Source organism: Erpetoichthys calabaricus, chromosome 8 (assembly GCF_900747795.2).
Source record: "Erpetoichthys calabaricus chromosome 8, fErpCal1.3, whole genome shotgun sequence".
NCBI lineage: Eukaryota > Metazoa > Chordata > Cladistia > Polypteriformes > Polypteridae > Erpetoichthys > Erpetoichthys calabaricus.
This window is the reverse complement of record NC_041401.2, coordinates 10230376-10251166: the sequence shown is the minus strand read 5'-3', so window position 1 is coordinate 10251166 and position 20791 is coordinate 10230376. Positions and strand designations below refer to the sequence as shown.

Sequence of the window (20791 nt, the reverse complement as noted above, 5' to 3'; positions counted from 1 at the left end):
GTCTGTAAACTGGTAATTGCAAGAATATTACTACATGAATGATTAAACCAAAACTGACAATGTTGCTTTCTTATCTAGTCATTTTAGCTTTACAAAGGACCACTCACAATTTTCTGTGTCTAAACAGCGAAAAATACTACAGCTTTGAAAATAAATGTGCCATGAAAAGATTGCACCTGTTTTCATATAAAAAGCAGTACAGTGATCCCCCGCTATATCGCGGTTCAATTATCTCGCCCCCGCTACATTGCGGATTTATTAATACTATTATTATTACTAGGGGGCGGAGCCCCCTGCTCGCTTCGCTTGCCCACCCCCCGGGTTTAGTTTACCAGTTAAACAATTTAAAGAGATTGTTATTTTCATGGGAATTGTTACATATGCATTATTTTCATTTTTCCTTTAAAACTTTTGTAAAAACAATATTTGTCCTTTATTTCCTGCCCCGGGCGTGGTTAAATCTCTTTCTCGCGGCACTTCGAACGCTGCTTGCGTTGTGAAGGGGGGGTCTGAACGCACGCTAAAGAGATGTGATCGGTTCAGCTGGTGTCTTGCTGCTGCTGGTCAGCTGTGTGTTGTGCTTGTCGCACTTTGCGTCAATCACTTAAAAGCCTGTACAGCAGCTGTCCTTTTGCAACTTCATGTCTCTGCCGCTCGCTTTGTGAAGGGGAGGAGCTGAACGCACGCTAAGCAGAAGTGGACTTTACTCAAAATGTCCCCCCACGCTACGCACGCTACGCTCCTGCCACTTCGAGTTCTGAAGGGGGGGAGCTTAATGCAAGCTAAGGAGAAGTGTTTGTGCTGGCTTTGTGCTGCTTCTGCCAAGATGTTTGTTCCGCTTGTCGCTCTGCGTGTCAATCATTTAAAAGCTTGTACAGCAGCTGTCCTTCTGTCTCACTGCCTTGTCTTGCATGACGTTAAAATGTTTTATAATAGAGAGATGTTACTCATATCCTTAGCCCGACATCCACATATCATATGTGTTTACAAAGTGTGTTTTAATAGGTTTACATGTGTTTAAAGCATGTGGGATGGGTATTTCAAGGCTTAAACTATAAAAAAAAATGTTTATATGGTCTTTCTATATCGCGAGTGGGTCTGGAACGTAACTTCCGCAATAGGCGGGGGATCACTGTATAGTGATATCACTTACTGTGGGTATAGAAAAGAATCCCCCCCCCACTTTGAAATATTCACATTTTTTTTGTTTTACAGCCTTAAATGAAAACACAAACACAAAATATTTCTTCCCAGCTTTACTTACTCAAAGCAACCTCTAACATCCAAGTGAAAGATATCACAGCTACAGTTCAGAAAAATTATAAAAAATCAAAAACAAGACCTACTGAGATTAATAAAGGACCCCCCCCTCCCCAATTTCAATATTTTGTTGATCCACCTTTTGCTTTAATGATAGCCTTGAGTGTGTTGGGATACTTCTCTATCAGCTTTGCACACCTAGATTGACTAATATTTGCCCCCTCTTCTATACAGAACTGTTCAAGTTCGGTCAAATTGGATGGTGAGTGTTGGTGGTCTGCTATCTTCAAATCTTTCCACAGATATTCAATAGGATTTACGTCTGGGCTCTGACTGGCCACACCAGGATATTCACTTTTTTCTCCTTCAGCCACTGTGTGGTCAATTTTGCTGTGTGCTTCGGGTCGTTGTGGTGTTGAAAGGTGAACATTCTGCCCATCTTCAACTTTCTGGCAGAGGGTAGCAGGTTTTCCCCAAGAATATGATGGTATTTTGCCCCATCTATTTTTCCTTCTATCCTAACGAGAGCCCTAGGCCGCCCCCATAACAGGATGCTGCCACCTCCATGCTTTACTGTAGGTATGGTGTGTTGTGGATGGTGAGCCGTTTGGTATTGAGGTCAATTAGTTCGATTTTGGTCTCATCTGACCATAAGACCTTTTTCCCCTTAGCATCAGAATCTTCAAGGTACATTCTGGCAAAGCTCAAACGAGCCTTCATGTAGCCTTTCTTGAGAAGTGGCTTTTTCCTTGCAACCCTTCCGAACAAGTCACAATTGTGGAGCGCTTGTGAAATTGTTGTCACATGCACACAATGACCACTCTTTGCCATAAAATCCTGTAACTCCTTCAAAGAGGCCATTGGCCCCTTGGTAGCCTCTCTTACCAGTTTCCTCCTTGCTCTTCCATCCAGTTTGGAGGGACGGCCAGATCCAGGGAGGGTCCTAGTAGTACCAAACACTTGCTACTTCTTTATTAGGGACTTTACTGTGCTCCTTGGGATTGATAAAGCCTTTGAGATTTTTTTTGTCTCCATCTCCTGCCTTACGTCTGTCCACAACTCTATACCTGAGCTCTTTTGAAAGTGGCTTACCACCATAGTCAGCTGTTTGCTGTCAGTTGCACTACCAAGCAAGGGAATGAATGAGCCAGGAACAGCTTCACTAATCACATGGATTACAACTGATCACAGTTGGAAGGAAGCCAGTAACCGCAATGGAAATGGTGGGCACAGGCACCCGATTGAGTTTACGAGAGGGGTGATTCTTTATTAATCTCTCTGTTTTTAAAAATTTTCTGAACTGTAGCTGTGATATCTTTCACTTGGATGTTATAGATTGCATTGAGTAAGTAAAACTGGAAAAAATGTTGGTTTGTGTGTTTACATTTAAGGCCGTAAAGCAAAAAAAATGGGAATATTTCAAAGGTGGCGGATTCTTTTCTATACCCACTTATCTAGTACTAAACTGGAGAACTCCAAAACTTAAGAACCAAGAATGCTGTTTCCTGCCACAAAATACTTTTTACTGTTAAAAGAAGGAACTTAACTATTTCTAATTTAATCATATTATGTAAAGGCTGTTCACATATTCATGAATCTAAAAACAGCCAAACACCTGAAATCAGCAACAGTCTGCTCCTTCTTTAGTCTCCAAAAGCCATGTTGCTGTTGGCTATAAAATGCTACAAGACTCACCGTTATGCTTGAAGACTAAATTACTGAGGTAAATGATTCTCAACCATTGTTCCTTTCACTTTATAGTCTCGTCACTCAGATCTAAACAAATGTAATTCAATTTCCACCAGTACCTGTCGGGAATTTTGCTGGCCATACTTTACTTGATGAGTCACCGTTTTTATGAACTTCTGTTGCTTTGCTCCTTTCTTGTTCTTCAGGCCGAAAGTCTTGTCCTAATGAAATAAAAGATAATGGTCATAAAATATCACAAAATTATACCTCCCAAGCAAATTATTATTTGTATTATTTTAAATTTACAAATTACAAACAAGTGTACATACTTCAGTGCTTAACCTGACATAACTTCACAAATTAAGTACAACACAGAAAAGTTTATAAAGAATTAAAAAAAAAAAATCAGATGTTAAAATAGCAGTGTTTTTAAATTGTACATTAGAAATAAGCTATTAACTTATATATACATTCATACACAAACACACCCCCCTCCATAATGTTTAGGACAAAGACACATTTTTCCTTAATTGCCCACCACTCCACAGTTTAAGATTATAAATCAAACAATTCAGATTTTGTGGTTGAAGACTTATTTGCATACACTTCGGTCACATATAGAAATAACAGATATTGAATTTTGGGTTTTCATTAGCTATAAGCCATAATCCGCAAAATGAAAATACAAATGCTTCAAATATATCACTCTGTATGTAATGAATCAATATAATAAATGAGTTTCACTTTTTGAATTGAATTACTGAAATAAATCATCTTTTCGATGATATTCTAATTTATTGAGATTCACCTGTGTGCGCACACACACACACACACACAGTGTACAGTAATCCCTCCTCCATCGCGGGGGTTGCGTTCCAGAGCCACCCGCGAAATAAGAAAATCCGCGAAGTAGAAACCATATGTTTATATGGTTATTTTTATATTGTCATGCTTGGGTCACAGATTTGCGCAGAAACACAGGAGGTTGTAGAGAGACAGGAACGTTATTCAAACACTGCAAACAAACATTTGTCTCTTTTTCAAAAGTTTAAACTGTGCTCCATGACAAGAGAGAGATGACAGTTCCATCTCACAATTAAAAGAATGCAAACATATCTTCCTCTTCAAAGGAGTGCGTGTCAGGAGCACAGGCTGTCACAGAGATAGAGAGAAAAGCAAACAAATCAATAGGGCTGTTTGGTTTAAGTATGCGAAGCACCGCAGCACAAAGCTGTTGAAGGCGGCAGCTCACACCCCCTGCGTCAGGAGCAGACAAAGAGAGAGAGAGACAGAGTTTGTTTTTCAAGCACAAATCAATACGTGCCCTTCGAGCTTTTAAGTATGCGAAGCACCGTGCAGCATGTCGTTTCAGGAAGCAGCTGCACAAAAGATAGCAACGTGAAGATAATCTTTCAGCATTTTTAGACGAGCGTCCGTATAATCTAGGTGTGCGAACAGCCCCCCTGCTCAATCCCCATACGTCAGGATCAGAGAAAGTCTGCGCAAGAGAAAGAGAAAAGTAAGCTGGGTAGCTTCTCAACCATCTGCCAAAAGCGTCCCTTGTATGAAATCAACTGGGCAAACCAACTGAGGAAGCATGTACCAGAAATTAAAAGACCCATTGTCCGCAGAAAGCCGCGAAGCAGCGAAAAATCCGCGATATATATTTAAATATGCTTACATATAAAATCCGCGATGGAGTGAAGCCGCGAAAGGCAAAGCACGATATAGCGAGGGATTACTGTATACACATACTATACTTAATCAATACAATGCATGGGCTTTCATAAGTTGCAAAAGATGTTGGAGGAAGTGTGTGAGTGGATAGCAGATTGCTGATTTACCAAGTGTGAGTTCAGATACTAGCAAAGGCATTGTTTTGGAGAAAATAGGCACCTGACACTCTATGGAGACGAAGGTGCGAACAAAACCTGGGTGAGATGTGCAATGAAGAAACTACGGGAGCTCTGTACCATCTTACTTCTAAAGGAGTCTTCCTGGCATTAAAAGACCAACCTTATGAAAGCTGCCTGAGGAGCAAGATGTGAACAAAAAAGGTTGAACATGAAGCAAAGCTGGAAAGAACAGAATGATCAGGCGGATGTACTAAGTGTTCACAGAGTGAGAAGATGAACAGGGAGTTAAAGAGAAAGACATGGTGTTGGAGAATCAGACTACAGTTATAGTGTGTGGAAAAATGATCAATTGGATTAAGAGGGCCACCCAAATGGTGGTGAAGTTGGAGATGAAACTTGACATGGATGAAAAGAATGAATCTCATTCCAGGACCATGGAGACTGAAGTAAACAGATTAAACTGGATAACAAGTCCAAGCTTAGATGTTGTATTAAGGGAAAAATTAAAGACAACTGCAGGGCTGTGGAGTTAGTACACAAAACCTTTGACTCCTGAGTCCAACTCCGACTTCTCTGCTTGGAATTTAAGCCAATATATAGTACTGGTCAATACATAGTACTGAGCCCTTTCTTATTTACAATGGTGATGGACAGGCTGACAGATGAGATTAGACAGCAGTCCCTGTGGACTGTGATGTTTGCTGATGACCATTGTGATCTGTAGTGAGAGTAGGGAGCAGGTTGAGGAGACCCTGAAGAGGTGGAGAGGAATAAAGGTCAGTAGGACCACCAAGGCAGAATACATGTGTGTGAATGAGAGGGAGGTCAGTGGAACGGTGAGGATGAAGGGAGTAGAGTTGGCGAAAGTGGATGAGTTTAAATACAGTACAGAGTAATGGGGATTGTGGAAGAGAAGTGAAGAAGAGAAGGCAGGCAGGGTGGAGTAGGTGGAGAAGAGTGTCAGGAGTGATTTGTGACAGACGGGTATCAGCAAGAGTGAAAGGGAAGGTCTACAGGACGGTAGTGAGACCAGCTATGTTATATGGGCTGGAGACAGTGGCACTGACCAGAAAGCAGGTGACAGAGCTGGAGGTAGCAGAGTTAAAGATGCTAAGATTTGCATTGGGTGTAACGAGGATGGACAGGATTAGAAATGAGGACATTAGAGGGTCAGCTCAAGTTGGGAGACAGAGTCAGAGAGGCGAGATGGCGCTTGTTTGGACATGTGCAGAGGATCTCTGGGTATATTGGGAGAAGGATGCTAAGGATAGAGCTGCCAAGGAAGAGAAAAATAGGAAGGCCTAAGAGAAGGTGTATGGATGTGGTGAGAGAGGACATGCAGGTGATGGGTGTAACAGAATAAGATGCAGAGGACAGAAAGATATGGAAAAAGATGAGCTGCTGTGGCAACCCCTAACGGGAGCAGCCGAAAGAAGATATAGTACTTGTCAAAAGCTTGGGGTCACCCAAGTTTCTCATAGAAATGGATACCTTTTATTACCAAGATACAGTTAAATGTATTTAAAAACAAAACCAAGGGATTACTAAGTGTGGATAATGGCTGTTACTGCATTAAATGATTTTTAACTGATTATTCACATAACTGAAAAGCCCTTTTTCAGCAGCCACTCTGTCAGTGTCCTAATAGTAAATTTCTTTAACGTATCCTTAATTCATCAAGTGTTAATGCTAATTGGTTATTAGAGAAACCTTTTTAACTGGTTTAGCACCACTGAAACCTGTTGTCCTGTTCATCTGGAACTGGCATTCCTTCTCTGCCACTCAAAGATTAAGGCCTGCATTGTAATTTGATATTTATGAATATCAATACTTGTTTGCTTTAATGATAGTTTTATAACTACTTGCTGGAAGGGTATACCAGTATTTTAAAGCTCTTGTTACTGTCAGTATTTCATATTGTATTACACATAAAGTCACAATAATGTTCACTTCAATTACATAAGTACTTTAATAAAAAGCCATCGAATGGGAGTTCTGTTTTTGCAGTGGTATTAAATATCATAAAATCTCAAACACAAAAATTCTGTCATCATGACATAAATACTCCATACAGTTAAAAACTTACAATTTTACAACTCTTCAGAAATTCTCATTTAGTTTTGTGGCCCCTAACTTCTAGAATTATTCCTGTATTTATTTGTGATCCCCTAACTATCTTAACCTTTAAAAATCACATCACTGCTCAATCTTTTCTTCTGTCCCCCACAACCACATGTTTTCAGTCTAAGCTCTTCAATGTCACTCTCACTGTATAATATTTACTTGGTCTGCCAGCCTTTCAGTTTACCTCGCTTTCATACTTTTCTATGGCTATGCCAGATGTTACCTTTTTCTGCAAATATTTTTAGATATTTTGTTTCATATATTTCAACCTTGATTCTGTGCAGGGAACAATGAAATTTACACAAAGAACGATAGACACTTGGAATAAGCTACCAAGTAGTGCGGTACACAGAAAAACGTTGGGGACTTTCAAAACTTGACTTGCTGTTTTTTTGGAAGAAATAAGTGGATAGGACTGGCAAGCTTTGTTGGGCTGAATGGCCTGTTCTCGTCTAGAGTGTTCTAATGTTCTAAATCTCAAGACCATCAAGACATTCTGGAGTAAAACATACAGCCCAGTGTCTGAAAGCTCAGTCTCAGATGTAGGTCATGGATCCCCCAACAGGATAATGAGCTAAAACACACAGCTAAAAGCACCCAAGAATGGCTAAGAACAAAACATTGGAATACAGTGGAACCTCGGTTTGCGAGCATAATTCGTTCCGGAAACGTGCTCGTAGTCCAAAGCACTCGTATATCAAAGTGAATTTCCCCATAAGAAATAATGGAAACTTTATTTGTTCCACAACCCAAAACTATTCATATAAAAATGATTAATACAAAATATAAAGTAAAAATACATAAAACAAATTAACCTGCACTTTACCTTGAATCATGGCTGGTGTGAGTGAGTTTCTAAACTCTTGTGGGATTCCACCCAACGGGACGACACGCAGAAGAGCGTCCCAAAGCAATCGCAGTCTCCCAGCGCTGTAGCAGTTCGCCATAAAACCGAATCCGAAAAGATCACAGACATGCTATAAGCGCCTGCCGTCAATGGGTGATACAAGGAACATTATAAATGCGCAGGGCCCTGCCTGAATTCTGTGTCTGTGTATAGGAGAGTGGCAGATCCCGCTACAATAAAAAACCGCGCTGTTGCTGTCTCAAGCTGAATAAAGCTGGTGTTGCTAAAGTACTGAGACTCAGCTTCGTGTTTTATGGCGCAAGATGGGGACTTGCACGTCACAGCGTGCGCGCACGCACGCACGCACACACACACACACACACACACACACAGACACGAGCGAGCGAGCACACACACAGTCACAATGCTAATGCTGCAGTAAACAGTATACGCTTGTACGGATGTTGATTATATGAGTGAGGCACGCCGACTCAGACGTAGAATAGGAGACGATTGCCCACAATCCCACAGCGAGAGAGAGAGAAGAACCATCAGCTCAGTTGTGATCACATTACGCTCAGCAGACAAAGCGTATACATACTACTCATACTGCAAGACCTCGCTCGTTTATCAAGTCAAAATTTATTAAAAATTTTTGCTTGTCTTGCAAAACACTCGTAAACCAAGTTACTCGCAAACCGAGGTTTCACTGTATACTGAAGTGTCATTCTAGGAGCCCAGAATCAAATCTTATCAAACATCTATGGAAAGAACCAAAACATGCACCCTACATAAGACCCCCTTCAAACCTGACACTGCTAGAGCAGTTTGCTCAGGAAGAGTGGTCACAAATACCTGTTGAGAGGTGCAGAAGTCTCAGGAACTGTTCGTTTGCAGTGATTGCCTCTAAAGGATGTGCAACGAAATATGAGGTTAAAGGTCCCATCATTTTTGTCCAGGCCAATTTCACTTGTGCTTTTGCTTCAAATATTCTGTTGAATCAAAACTCTAAAGCAAATACTGATTTTTTTGTTTAATACAAAGCAAACAATGATGGGTGTCAAGTACCTTTATCAGTTTCAGAGTTATTTCACAGACAATTAGGGGTTCTTCCTTTTATGTGGAGGGGTACCACCGTAGCTGCAGGTTTTCATTCTAACCCTTTTTTAATGAGTGCCCTGCTTGTGCTGCTAATTAACTTCTTGTGAATTCATTTTAATAGAATTTGATTTCGTAAGATTTGTTCCCCTGAATTTCTTCATCATTCCTCTGAATTGCTTTATTTCATTCCTTAAATGGCACCCAAACAGAAATGAAATGTGAAGTGAGGGAGTCAACAGAAGACCAACTAAGTCAGGGCTTCAAACTCCAACCAGCTTCTTAATGAGGTATAGATTCTTGTTGTTAATTAAATCCGTTCTTTAATTCCATGTCTTGATTTTCTCTTTCTAAGAGCTCTGTTAAAATGTTTTGGGGACCTGAGCAGATCAGCATTCCTGAGACCTTCATCTTTCTTTATTTTCAGATATTGTATGATGGACACCAGGGGGGTATTTTACGTATGTCGCTTAAATCATCCGAGATCAGATGCCTCATCTTGGATGAGTTAATGCCGGTTGAAACTCACCCGGGATAAGTCGGTTTTTCAAACGCAGCCGTGTAGTAGATTAGTCTAGCTGGATCTAATCATCCGGGATGAATGTGAGCGCCCGCGCTGATTGAAAAGCCCATATATATTGTGTCTAGAAAACATGATCAGCAAGTCTTTGATAGGCTGTAACAAAATGACGAAAGAACGGGCGCATTTTTTTCCACACAAGCGGAGCAGGACTTTTTATTCAAAGGACATGAAGAATTTCAAGATTTGATATGCACAAGGGGTAACACTGCAAAAGCAGCCCACACCAGAAAAGACAGCTGGCAAAAAGTGGCTGACAAATTAAATGCTAAGTAGTGTGCATCGTACTTACTGAATGCAGCGTTTCATTTCCTATGTGTCAGATTAATTATTATTTAGTATGTCATAATTCCAGATCAAACGTGAGCACAAGGAGAACATGGGAACAGGTTAAAGTACAAGAATATACTTCAAACTGGTAAATATTGGTATATAACTACAGTATTTAAAGAATTGTTGACATAAATAATCATATATAAACATAAAAAACATTAATTTTAAAGCTAATAAGAAGGCAGCCAAGCAAAAAACAGTTGGTGGTCCACGTGGTTAAGTGTTGGCTATCCAGCAAAATGCCCATCGCCCTGTTTCTGAGGGCATTCCAGGGGGAAGCTCCACCCCAGAACGAGTGGCAGGATGCAGTGGCCACTTCATTTCAGGTAAAGGATGGTCATTGCATATATTTGTCCTCAAATGTGTGCCATAAGTATGTTCCATATAGCCATTTTTTTTTTGTTGGGTCAGTTGCAGGGAATGTCATATCCCTAGAACTTGTGTCTGACCAACGAGATATTGATGAAGGTCAAATATTTGACGAAGACACTGTCTGATTATTCGGATCTGCGTATAATCCAGTGCCCCAATCACATTTGGAAATCCTGGGTAATGAGAATGTTAGGGTGATTGAGATTCTTCATGGAACTGTGGGTGTTTTTGCCTGTGTGTTGCCTACCTGCAATGGCATGAAACGCCTCTTTTATTGTTTGCACATGCAGGTGTCCAGGAAACACTATGAAAACCCGAAGGAAATATTTCAGAGCCAAACAGACTTTACGAATTGCCTGGCAAACTGCACTTTTTGATAGATTTTCCAAAAATGCCTACAGTATATAAAAAAGTGCCGCTTGCAAAAAACCTCAAAGCAATGCATACTGTCTGTGTGGTTGTGAGAGCCCGACTTCGCCTAATTTGACTTCGAATATAAGGTGCTAATAAATCTTTTGAGGTACAATATTCCCCCTCGGCTAAAGCGGTATCTTTCGAAAAGAATTTCCTCTGGGAGCAATAAAGGATTTTGCCGATCGCGCAAAACCCTCTCTATATGAAATTGTCTTCTTATAATTTGCGCACCAATATCAATTGGTCACTCATTCATGAACGGCGAAGCCAAGACTGAATGAATTCCATGCATGGACACTGATTAAGTGTGTGAGTTAATCCTTGTTTACGTAGAACAAACCTGCTCTGCTATGACAACACATCCAGCAAGAGTTTTGAAAAACCGACAGATCCAGGATCAGGCCAAATCGTCAACAATTACATCCGGCGAAACGAGTAATCCACGTACGAAAAATACTATGTTTTGGCTCATTTTGTATCTCATTATTGTTTGGCTGCTAATTAAGGAAACAAAACAATTAAGGGGTCTGAGTCTTCAAGGGCAAGTCAATTAAAATTAGCTCAAAAGAAGTTAATTAGCAGAAAAATAGGTCACTAATTAAGAAAAGGGTGAGAATGAAAACCTGCAGCCACGGTGGTCTTCCAGGACTGGAGTTGGCGACCCCTGCACTAAACAGGGAGGAAGAATCCACAATCTCAACCAGACAACCAGAAAGTGTATGACCCTGACCTTTACACCATCACGGATGCCCATGACAAAAACAATATGCATCGTGGGAGAGTGTACTTTATTTTTATCATTGTTAAAAACACTTCTAAATATAAAAATAGCTTTCTTTAGACTTCAAAACTCTACATACACTGCTCAAAAAAAAAAAAAACCATACTAGACCAAGAATCCTTAAGAAAACGTAAAACAGCACTGCAGATAATAACATCTATCATATTATCTTCTACACATGTTGATCGGCATAAAAGTCCTTTCTAATAGCATGAACAAAAACAAAATGCATAACATATTCCAAAAATAAGTGTGCAATTTGGCAACAACTCAATCATTAAATTTACTTTTGACATCACTATCATTAGCAACGATAACTTTCAGAGAAGATTGCTGACTTAGTGGTACCGGGACAATAATCGCACCTTTAATGTTAGCAAAATCGTGGAGCTGGTCATAAACTTCAGAAAGCAGACCAAACTGAAGTCTACCTTGAAAGGGAGGCTGTTGAAAGAGTGAGCAGCATTACATTTATTAGGGTGACCTTCCACAACAAATTTGGTCTCTTGGCAAAATAGCTCACCATTACACATGCCTCAGACGTCAGCTCACGCTTCTCCATCTTTCTCAGTAACCTCTACAGGGGTGTCCATCCTCTCTGGCTGTATCATATCCTGGTGCTCATTCCAGGACCACAGGGCCCTACAGGATGGCACCAGCTGCCTTCTGTTGAGGACATTTAACACACCTGCTGCCTTAGAAAGGCAAACACAAGTATTAATTAGCTCAGCTATTTTGCAGAGTTGTTTTTTTCTCACTTCTCTCCATTGGCAGTTGCAGCAGCAGATTCATAAACAGTTTTTACTTACAAGTCATAAGGTTATTAAACATTCAATGATAAGAATTCAAATACTGTACATATTATTCTGCATGCAATGTATACTATTTATTTACTTGTACTTTTGTTAACTATTCTGAGGATGTGTGGAGGATGTAAGATGACATTTAACTGTTCTTTGCGCAGTTTAATGACGTCAGACTGTTTCGACAAAGATTACTTGCCCAATGTATATGCAGACTATTAAGGAATCAGGTTTCTGCCTTAACTGGATTATTCACCTTAAGCTGATTATGTAGGTGCATGTAAATGCAATAATAGGATGCACTGATAATGAAGATAAATTAAGAGTACAGGAGGCTGGCGGAGAACTTTCTCTTGTGGTGAAGGGACAACTACCTGCGACTTAACATCAACAAGACTAAAGAGTTGGTAGGGGACTTCTGAAGAGTCAAACTAGTCATCATCCAGTGGGAGGAAGTGGAGATGGTGCAGGGCCATAAGCACCTGGGGCTCCATAGGAACAGTAAACTGGACTGGTTTGTCAAAATAATGGTGATAGATAGATAGATAGATAGATAGATAGATAGATAGATAGATAGATAGATAGATAGATAGATAGATAGATAGATAGATAGATAGATACTTTATTAATCCCAAGGGGAAAATTCACATACTCCAGCAGCACCTTACTGATACAAAAAAAAAACAATATTAAATTAATATGGGACTCTACTTTTTCTATGACTTGTATATGTAATAAATAAATGTGCATTGAATTACTTTTATTTATTAAGTTTGGTATGACATTTATTTATTCCTATTTATGTTAATTGTAATTTGTTTTTCTTGTCTTGTAATTACTGTATATACTCGTGCAAAAGTCGGGTCTCGAATCCTGAAAAATCGATCATAAAATCAGACCCCGACTTGAAGGCCTGTTCAAAAATGCGACACATTTTTTTTTTACATCTTCTTGGTTCCTCCAATCTCGCACCAGTTTCTCAGACAAATTGAATTTTGATGCAGCAGCACAGTTACCGATTTCTTTCGTTACTTCAACAACTTTTAATTTTAAACCAGCTTCATATTTTCTTCAGCTCGAATGCTCCATCAAAGATAAGGGATGCTCTTACAATAAAGGTGTTTGAGGGTGTGAGACACAAAAAACACAAAACAGTGCAAATGTCGCTTCGCAATAGTTTGGGTATTACTGTGTGGTCACGTTGGCACAATACATAGGAAAAAAAGTTGTGTGCTCCGTGGTTACTCTCTCAGGTGGGTGTTAGCATATCGTAATCTCTTGGACCAATGGCGTGAATTTTCCACATTCGACTTATACAACCGACATTATAAAATACCGGAAATTATATGGTAAAATCAAGCCCCGACCTATCTACGGGACAACTTAAATGTGAGTATATACGGTATTTCTTTGACATCTTAAAAACCACATGATTTGTATGAAAATGTAGTATAGAATTAAAATATTGCTATTGATGACTTAATTTTACTTTTCAGTTAAACATTTTACTTTACTTTTAATTAAAAAGAGGATACAGAGAGTTTTGTTCTCCCTTCAATATAAAGCTTCTGGTGTTGATAAGGTCTCCAAACATTTAGCACAATGCAAAAGTAAGCAAGTAAACAGTGGGCTGGTAGTTGTTAACTGTTGTGGTAGACAGTCAGGGACCTTAACCAGCCTGGGATGCCTCGATAGTGGAAGGACCGGGGGAGAGAGTTTATTCAGGATATTGTCACCCCCGGAACGCTAGAGGGTGGCCCCCCCCTATGCTTTGGAGCATACAAGCTCAACCCTGCTGGGGCCAGTGCACACTGCCAGGGGGCACCTGGATGTTTGCTGTACACTATTTGGCAGCACTTCCACCACACCAGGAAACGCTGCCAGAAAAAGCTCTTTGGGTACCTGAAGTGCTTCCGGGTGTCCTATAAGAGGAGCCAGCCACCACTTCTCGGGTAGCCAGAGTCGGGAGGAGGTGGACGAAGCATGCTGGGTGAGGAGTGGAGGCGGAGAAAAGAGAGAGAGAGAGAGAGAGACAGAGAGAGAAGAAAAGGACTGTCAACTTTTCTTTGGTGCTTTTATTGTACTGTGCTCTGAGGAGCAAGGAAAAATGCTTCTCAGCTCAAAATAAAGAGTGTCGTGTGTCACACCTGTGTCTCCGCCTGTCTGTGTTGGGGAGACTGTACGTGCCCTTGGTTTCCACACTGTATAAATCTTAATATTCCCTCTACTTGGCAACAACAAAACAACAACAGCAGCAAAACCCATTGATCTTTAATAAAGTGAACTTGAGGTGTTCTGGTTGTAAACCACAGCTGTGGAGTAGATACACAATAACTTTAACTCCGACTCATAAATTTACAGTGCCACCCTCTCCATCTCCTCTATTTGTAATCAGACTAATATATTTACTGTGTTGATTGAAAGCACACAACATACAAGCTACAAGGCATTTCAACATTGCCAGCGTGAATCATTTTAGCACCCTAACCTCTTAAAGTTTGGTTTTGAAGGCTTTTTTAATATCACTTATTAAAGACGTTTCAAACACAGTAACTTTAAACATAAGACTTAACTAACAGAATAAAACCAATGTTATATGTTTAACCAAAAGGCTGGAAAAAAAATAGTTTGTGTGGAAATTTTGGCACAATTTACATTCAGTCAATACATTTTTACTGACTAATGCTCCAGTAATGCAATACAGTAATCCCTCCTCCATCGCGGGGGTTGCGTTCCAGAGCCACCTGCGAAATAAGAAAATCCGCGAAGTAGAAACCATATGTTTATATGGTTATTTTTATATTGTCATGCTTGGGTCACAGATTTGCGCAGAAACACAGGAGGTTGTAGAGAGACAGGAACGTTATTCAAACACTGCAAACAAACATTTGTCTCTTTTTCAAAAGTTTAAACTGTGCTCCATGACAAGACAGAGATGACAGTTCCATCTCACAATTAAAAGAATGCAAACATATCTTCCTCTTCAAAGGAGTGCGTGTCAGGAGCACAGAATGGCACATAGATAGAGAAAACAATCTCTAGCAAACAAATCAATAGGGCTGTTTGGCTTTTAAGTATGCGAAGCACCGCGGCACAAAGTTGTTGAAGGCGGCAGCTCACACCCCCTCTGTCAGGAGCAGGGAGAGAGGGAGAGAGAGAGAGAGAGAGAGAGAGAGATAGAGAGAGAGAGAGAGAGAGAGGGAGAGGGAGAGAGAGAGAGAGAGAGAGAGTTTGTTTTTCAGTCAAAAATCAATACGTGCCCTTCGAGCTTTTAAGTATGCGAAGCACTGTGCAGCATGTCGTTTCAGGAAGCAGCTGCACAAAAGATAGCAACGTGAAGATAATCTTTCAGTATTTTTAGACGAGCGTCCGTATCGTCTAGGTGTGCGAACAGCCTCCCTGCTCAATCCCCATACGTCAGGATCAGAGAGTCAGCGCAAGAGAGAGAGAAAAGTAAGCAATCTAGCTTCTCAGCCATCTGCCAATAGCGTCCCTTGTATGAAATCAACTGGGCAAACCAACTGAGGAAGCATGTACCAGAAATTAAAAGACCCACTGTCCGCAGAAATCCGCGAACCAGCAAAAAATCCGCGATATATATTTAAATATGCTTACATATAAAATCCGTGATGGAGTGAAGCCGCGAAAGGCGAAGCGCGATATAGCGAGGGATCACTGTAATTGCTTCCATCCCCAAGACTCCAACTCATTAACCAAAAAACAGTATTCTGGAATAAGCTACTCAAGGCTCACACATCAGTTCAACCGAGAAATGTTAAAATTGTTTCAAATGATAGTTCATCAAACTTTCCCATTCAAATATGAGGGAAGATAAATACGCTTCTCAATAATGAACACAACAAGCACAGTTAGAAGAGACATATACAGGGCGATTCTAATGGGTGGGGCCCTGCGTTATGATGTACTACGGTCTTAATAATAAAATAATCCAAATGAAATAAATCATCACAGTATTCCTGGATAAATGTACGATCGAGTGAGGCATGGCTCTCTTCTTGACTTATCTGCGAATGTACTGAAGGAACGTGAGATCAGTGAAGATTATTTCCAACAAGATGGGGCAACCTGTCACACGTCAGCTTACAGCACGGCACAAATTGAATCGTTTTTTTTGGCAATCGGGTCATTTCAAAGGGACTATGGCCACCTTGTTTCCCCGGACCTGTCACCTCCGGATTTCTTCCTCTGGGAAGCGCTGAAAGGAAAAGTGTACAAGAACAAGCCTCGTACACTGGAACAATTACAGTACAGAGAAACACTGAACAGGAAATTGTGCCATCACCCCTACAATGCGTGAGGATACTTTTGCCAATATAGAGCACCGTGTCGATCTGTGTTTGCAAAAAGAAGGCGACCATTTTCAACACTGAATGTGATTGGATCGTTTACACATCTATCAAGGTATGCACTGTATTTATTTAGTTTCTATCGCTTCATTATTAAGGGAGTAACTCGGAGCCCACCCATTAGAATCTCCCTGTATTATGGGACTCTACCTATGGCTTAATACAGTGCTATTTTAGTGTGTATTGGTATATTTTTATTGACTAATTTTTGTATGCCATTCGCTCATCGATATTTTTATCAATTCTCTTTTTTAATAGCTATTTCTTTCACATCTTGTAAAACACTTTGAGCTGCATTCTTTGTATGGAAATTTGCTATAGAAATACAGGTTGCTGATGTTGACTTCTACTTTTATATTAAAAATATTGGCTCAAAAATGTGTGTATAATTAAAAAACTTTCTTTACTTGTAATTAAACAGATGATACACAGAATGTTGCTCTCCCTTCAATATAAAGATTTTAATGATCATTTAGCAGAATGCAAAAAGTAAAACAGTAAATGGTGAGCTGGTAGTTGTTAATTGTATAAAACCTAAGCTTTGTACTTGACAACAAAAGAAACAGTTTCATTTTTCATAAAGTAAGTTACACACACAGAGCTCTCCTAAAAGTACAGATTCACCAATCTCCATTTTTCATAAAGTGAATTACACACACACAACTCTCCTGAAAGTGATGCATCACCAATCACCATACGTTCAATAAAAATGCTTTCAGCAAACCTCTCCATTTCAAAATCATAACCCCAGCTTTTCTTCCTTGTGATATATATATATATAAAATACAAAACAAAATCCCCCTCCGAGATGCTCGGTGATGCCTGTACAACCCATTTTTCCTAACCGCTTCAGTAAATCAGGGCTCATGGGGTCGGTAATCCCAGATGCTGACTGGAACTCTTTCATTTTAAAAGTTCTGACATGGCTTATCCCTTCAACTCGTCATGATTTCCTTTTTCATTTTTAATTTTTTTTTCGGAATGCCCAACCTTTGCGAATACCGGCAACGCTAGGCCCTAATACAGCATGGTTAGCGCTAAAGTGACATGTCTGACGTGCACTACAGCAAGCCTCAAACGCTCACCTCGATTATCTTCTCCTTTTTCTTTTGGTCGGCTTTTTTACTGGGAGCTGCCGATGCTGGTTTCTTGGGGGGCATACTGTCTTCAAATAAACAAAACGAAGCAAGCGGTGACAAATTTCTTTAATAATAAACTACTTCTTGAATCCACCAACACCACCACCCGAAACTCAGGAAGCAGGCCTGCACACTGGCAGGGCCGTAAAGCATCATGGGTAGAATGAGAGCGCCGCGCTCGTCGCGCACGCGACATCATAACCGGAAGTGCTCTGAACCAATAAGAAATGGCCAGTGCAGTACCGCGCGCTTGGATGCTGAGATTGACATCAGCAGTTTAATATCTGGATTTTTTTATTATCCATCTATCACAGCCGAAGTGTAAGGAACATCGCCTGAACAGAAAAAAGATACCTTTTGGTTTATTAATATTGTTGTTTTTAAATGATAATAAATTGACCTCTGGCAATTATGGCAGTTTGGTGTAAAGGCAAAGATTCGGAGCAGGCCACTTACACTGCCAGCACTCCAACTCTAAAGCAGTCTGTAGCCTACTTAGCGTTATGTTTAGTTGAAAACGAATAAAAAATGTTACATTTCTGTGAGGTCACAACCCAGAGCCTCTCCTAAACACAGTAAATAGAAGAAAACACTGTAAACATTAATTACAAGACATCACAATATATATACAACAGAAACAGAACACCCATCCATCCATTATCCAACCCACTATATCCTAACTACAGGGTCAGGGGGGTCTGCTGGAGCCAATCCCAGCCAACACCGGGTGCAAGGCAGGAAACAAACCCCGGGCAGGGCGCCAACCCACTGCAGGGTGCACACACACACACACACACCAAGCACACACTAGGGCCAATTTAAAATCACCAATGCACCTAAGCTGCATGTCTTTGGATTGTGGGAGGAAACCAGAGCACCCGGAGGAAACCCACGCAAACACGGGGAGAAAAGGAAGCGAACCCGGGTCTCCTAACTGCAAGGCAGCAGCGCTACCCACTGCAGAACAGAACAAAAATGTTTAAATACTTAAACGTCAATAAAATTATAATAGAAAGTTGTATTCAGAGCAGGTGAAGAAGTGTTGGGTAGGACGACTGGCGTAGCTAGTGGGGGACAAGGGGGGACATCTGTCCCCGGGCGCAGCATACAGGGGGCGCACAAATTTCCCTTCCCCATTGCATTTTGGCAAATAGGAGGTGGTGCGAAATCTTTAGTTGTCCCCGGGCGCTGAAAACCCTAGCTATGCCTCTGGGAGCCCCCCCAAGGGACAAAGAGACATGGTGATGGAACAGACAGGTGCAGAATGTGATAAAGGCAAAGGTTGAGGTGGTGCACTCCTACAACAAGTACTTGGAGGTCCAAATCAGTGACAAGTTGGACTGGTCTTGTAACACAGAGGAAGTAAATGAGAAAGGGCAGAGCAGCGTCTTCTACCCTTAGGAGACTGTGTTCCTATAATGTGGGAAGTGACATCCTTCACATGTTCAACAACTCTGTGATGGCCAGTGTAGTGTGCTGGCCTGGTAACATCACCTTCAACAGAGGCCCACCGAATTCAAAAGGTCATTTAAAGGACAGGCTCAGTTATGCGACATACTCTAGACCCCCTTTAAGGTAGTAATGGAGAAGAGAATGAAGACAAACCAGAGTGCCATTATGAACAATGCTGCACATCCTCTGTCTGAGACATCAACACTGAGGACTTTCAGTCAATAAATTATTTAGCAGAAGTGTGTCAAGAAAAGGGCGGCACGGTGGTGCAGTGGTAGTGCTGCTGCCTCGCAGTTAGAAGACCCGGGTTCGCTTCCCAGGTCCTCCCTGTGTGGAGTTTGCATGTTCTCCCCGTGTCTGTGTGGGTTTCCTCCGGGCGCTCCGGTTTCCTCCCACAGTCGAAAGACATGCAGGTTAGGTGGATTGGTGATTCTAAATTGGCCCTAGTGTGTGCTGGGTGTGTTTGTGTGTGTCCTGCGGTGGGTTGGCACCCTGCCCGGGATTGGTTCCCTGCCTTGTGCCCTGGGATTGGTGGCGCAGTGGTAGTGCTGCTGCTTTGCAGTAAGGAGACTGTGGAAGATTGTGGGTTCACTTCCTGGTTCCTCCCTGTGTGGATAGTGCTTTGAGTACTGAGAAAAGCGCTATATAAATGTAATGAATTATTATTATTAATTATTGTTATTGGCTCCAGCAGACCCCCGTGACCCTGTGTTCGGATTCAGCGGGTTGGAAAATGGATGGATGGATGGATGTGTCAAGAAATGTGGCAACATACGTGTATAGCGCCTCACTGGGAACGGAACTGCCAAGTCAGAAAGTTTTCTTTCTTTTTTAATTTTCTTCCTTTTTAGTCATTCTGGTGTATGTTCAGACCAAACATATGTGTATATACATTCTATCTATCTACCTTTGCAGGCCTTGAAGCCTGCCTTTTGAGTTTTGGGTCAAGCTGCCTAGTGTGAAGCCTGCTTCAAGGTAAACTAGTGAACTTCTGGTCTGGGTTTTGGGTAATTAAGAGGTCTTTTCATCCCTTTATGACATTTTGTGTCATGAAAGCACAAAAGACCGTCTTTCTTTGTAATACCACTGAGAACCTGTAGATGGCAGTGCCCAGAAAGGTTGAAATTTTGAATACCAGATTACTAAACTCACAAGGAAAAAGTACAGTCGTGGCTAAAAGTTTTGAGAATGACCCAAGTATTAGTTTTCACCAAGTTTGCTGCTTCAGTGTGTTTAGATCTTTTTGCCAGATGTTTCTTTGGTATACTGAATTAGAATTACAAGCATTTCATTAGCTTTTATGGACAATTACATTAAGTTCATGCAAAGAGTCCATATTTGCAGTGTTGGCCCTTCTTTCTTTTTCTGCAATTCACCCTGGCATGCTGTTAGTCAACTTCTGGGCCAAATCCTGACTAATGGCAGCCCATTCTTGCATAATCAGAATTGGTGGGTTTTTGTTTGCCCACCCGACTCTTAAGGATTGACCACAAGTTCTTAAGGGGATTAAGGTCTGGGGAGTTTCCTGGCCTTGGACCCCAAATTTAGATATTTTGTTTCCCGAGTCGCTTAGTTCTCACTTTGGCCTTATGGCTCGGTGCTCCATCTTGCTGGAAAGGACATTGTTGGTCACTACACTGTTCTTGGATGGTTGGGAGAAGTTGCTCTCGGAGGAT

The 20791-nt window shown here is 41.0% G+C and overlaps 1 protein-coding gene across 1 annotated transcript in view; it reads right to left on the bottom strand.

Moving 5' to 3' along the window:
• zc3h15 (zinc finger CCCH-type containing 15) overlaps positions 1-17823 on the bottom strand; it is an 82722-nt gene extending 64899 nt beyond the window's left edge. Inside the window, exons 1-2 of the mRNA XM_028806226.2 lie at positions 17610-17823; positions 3069-3170 (exon numbers count right to left, since the gene is read on the bottom strand). Coding sequence (XP_028662059.2) covers positions 3069-3170; positions 17610-17684 — 177 coding nt within the window. The 5' untranslated portion in view covers positions 17685-17823. The remainder of the gene's footprint in view (positions 1-3068; positions 3171-17609) is intronic.
• Between the last annotated feature and the right edge of the window lie 2968 nt (positions 17824-20791).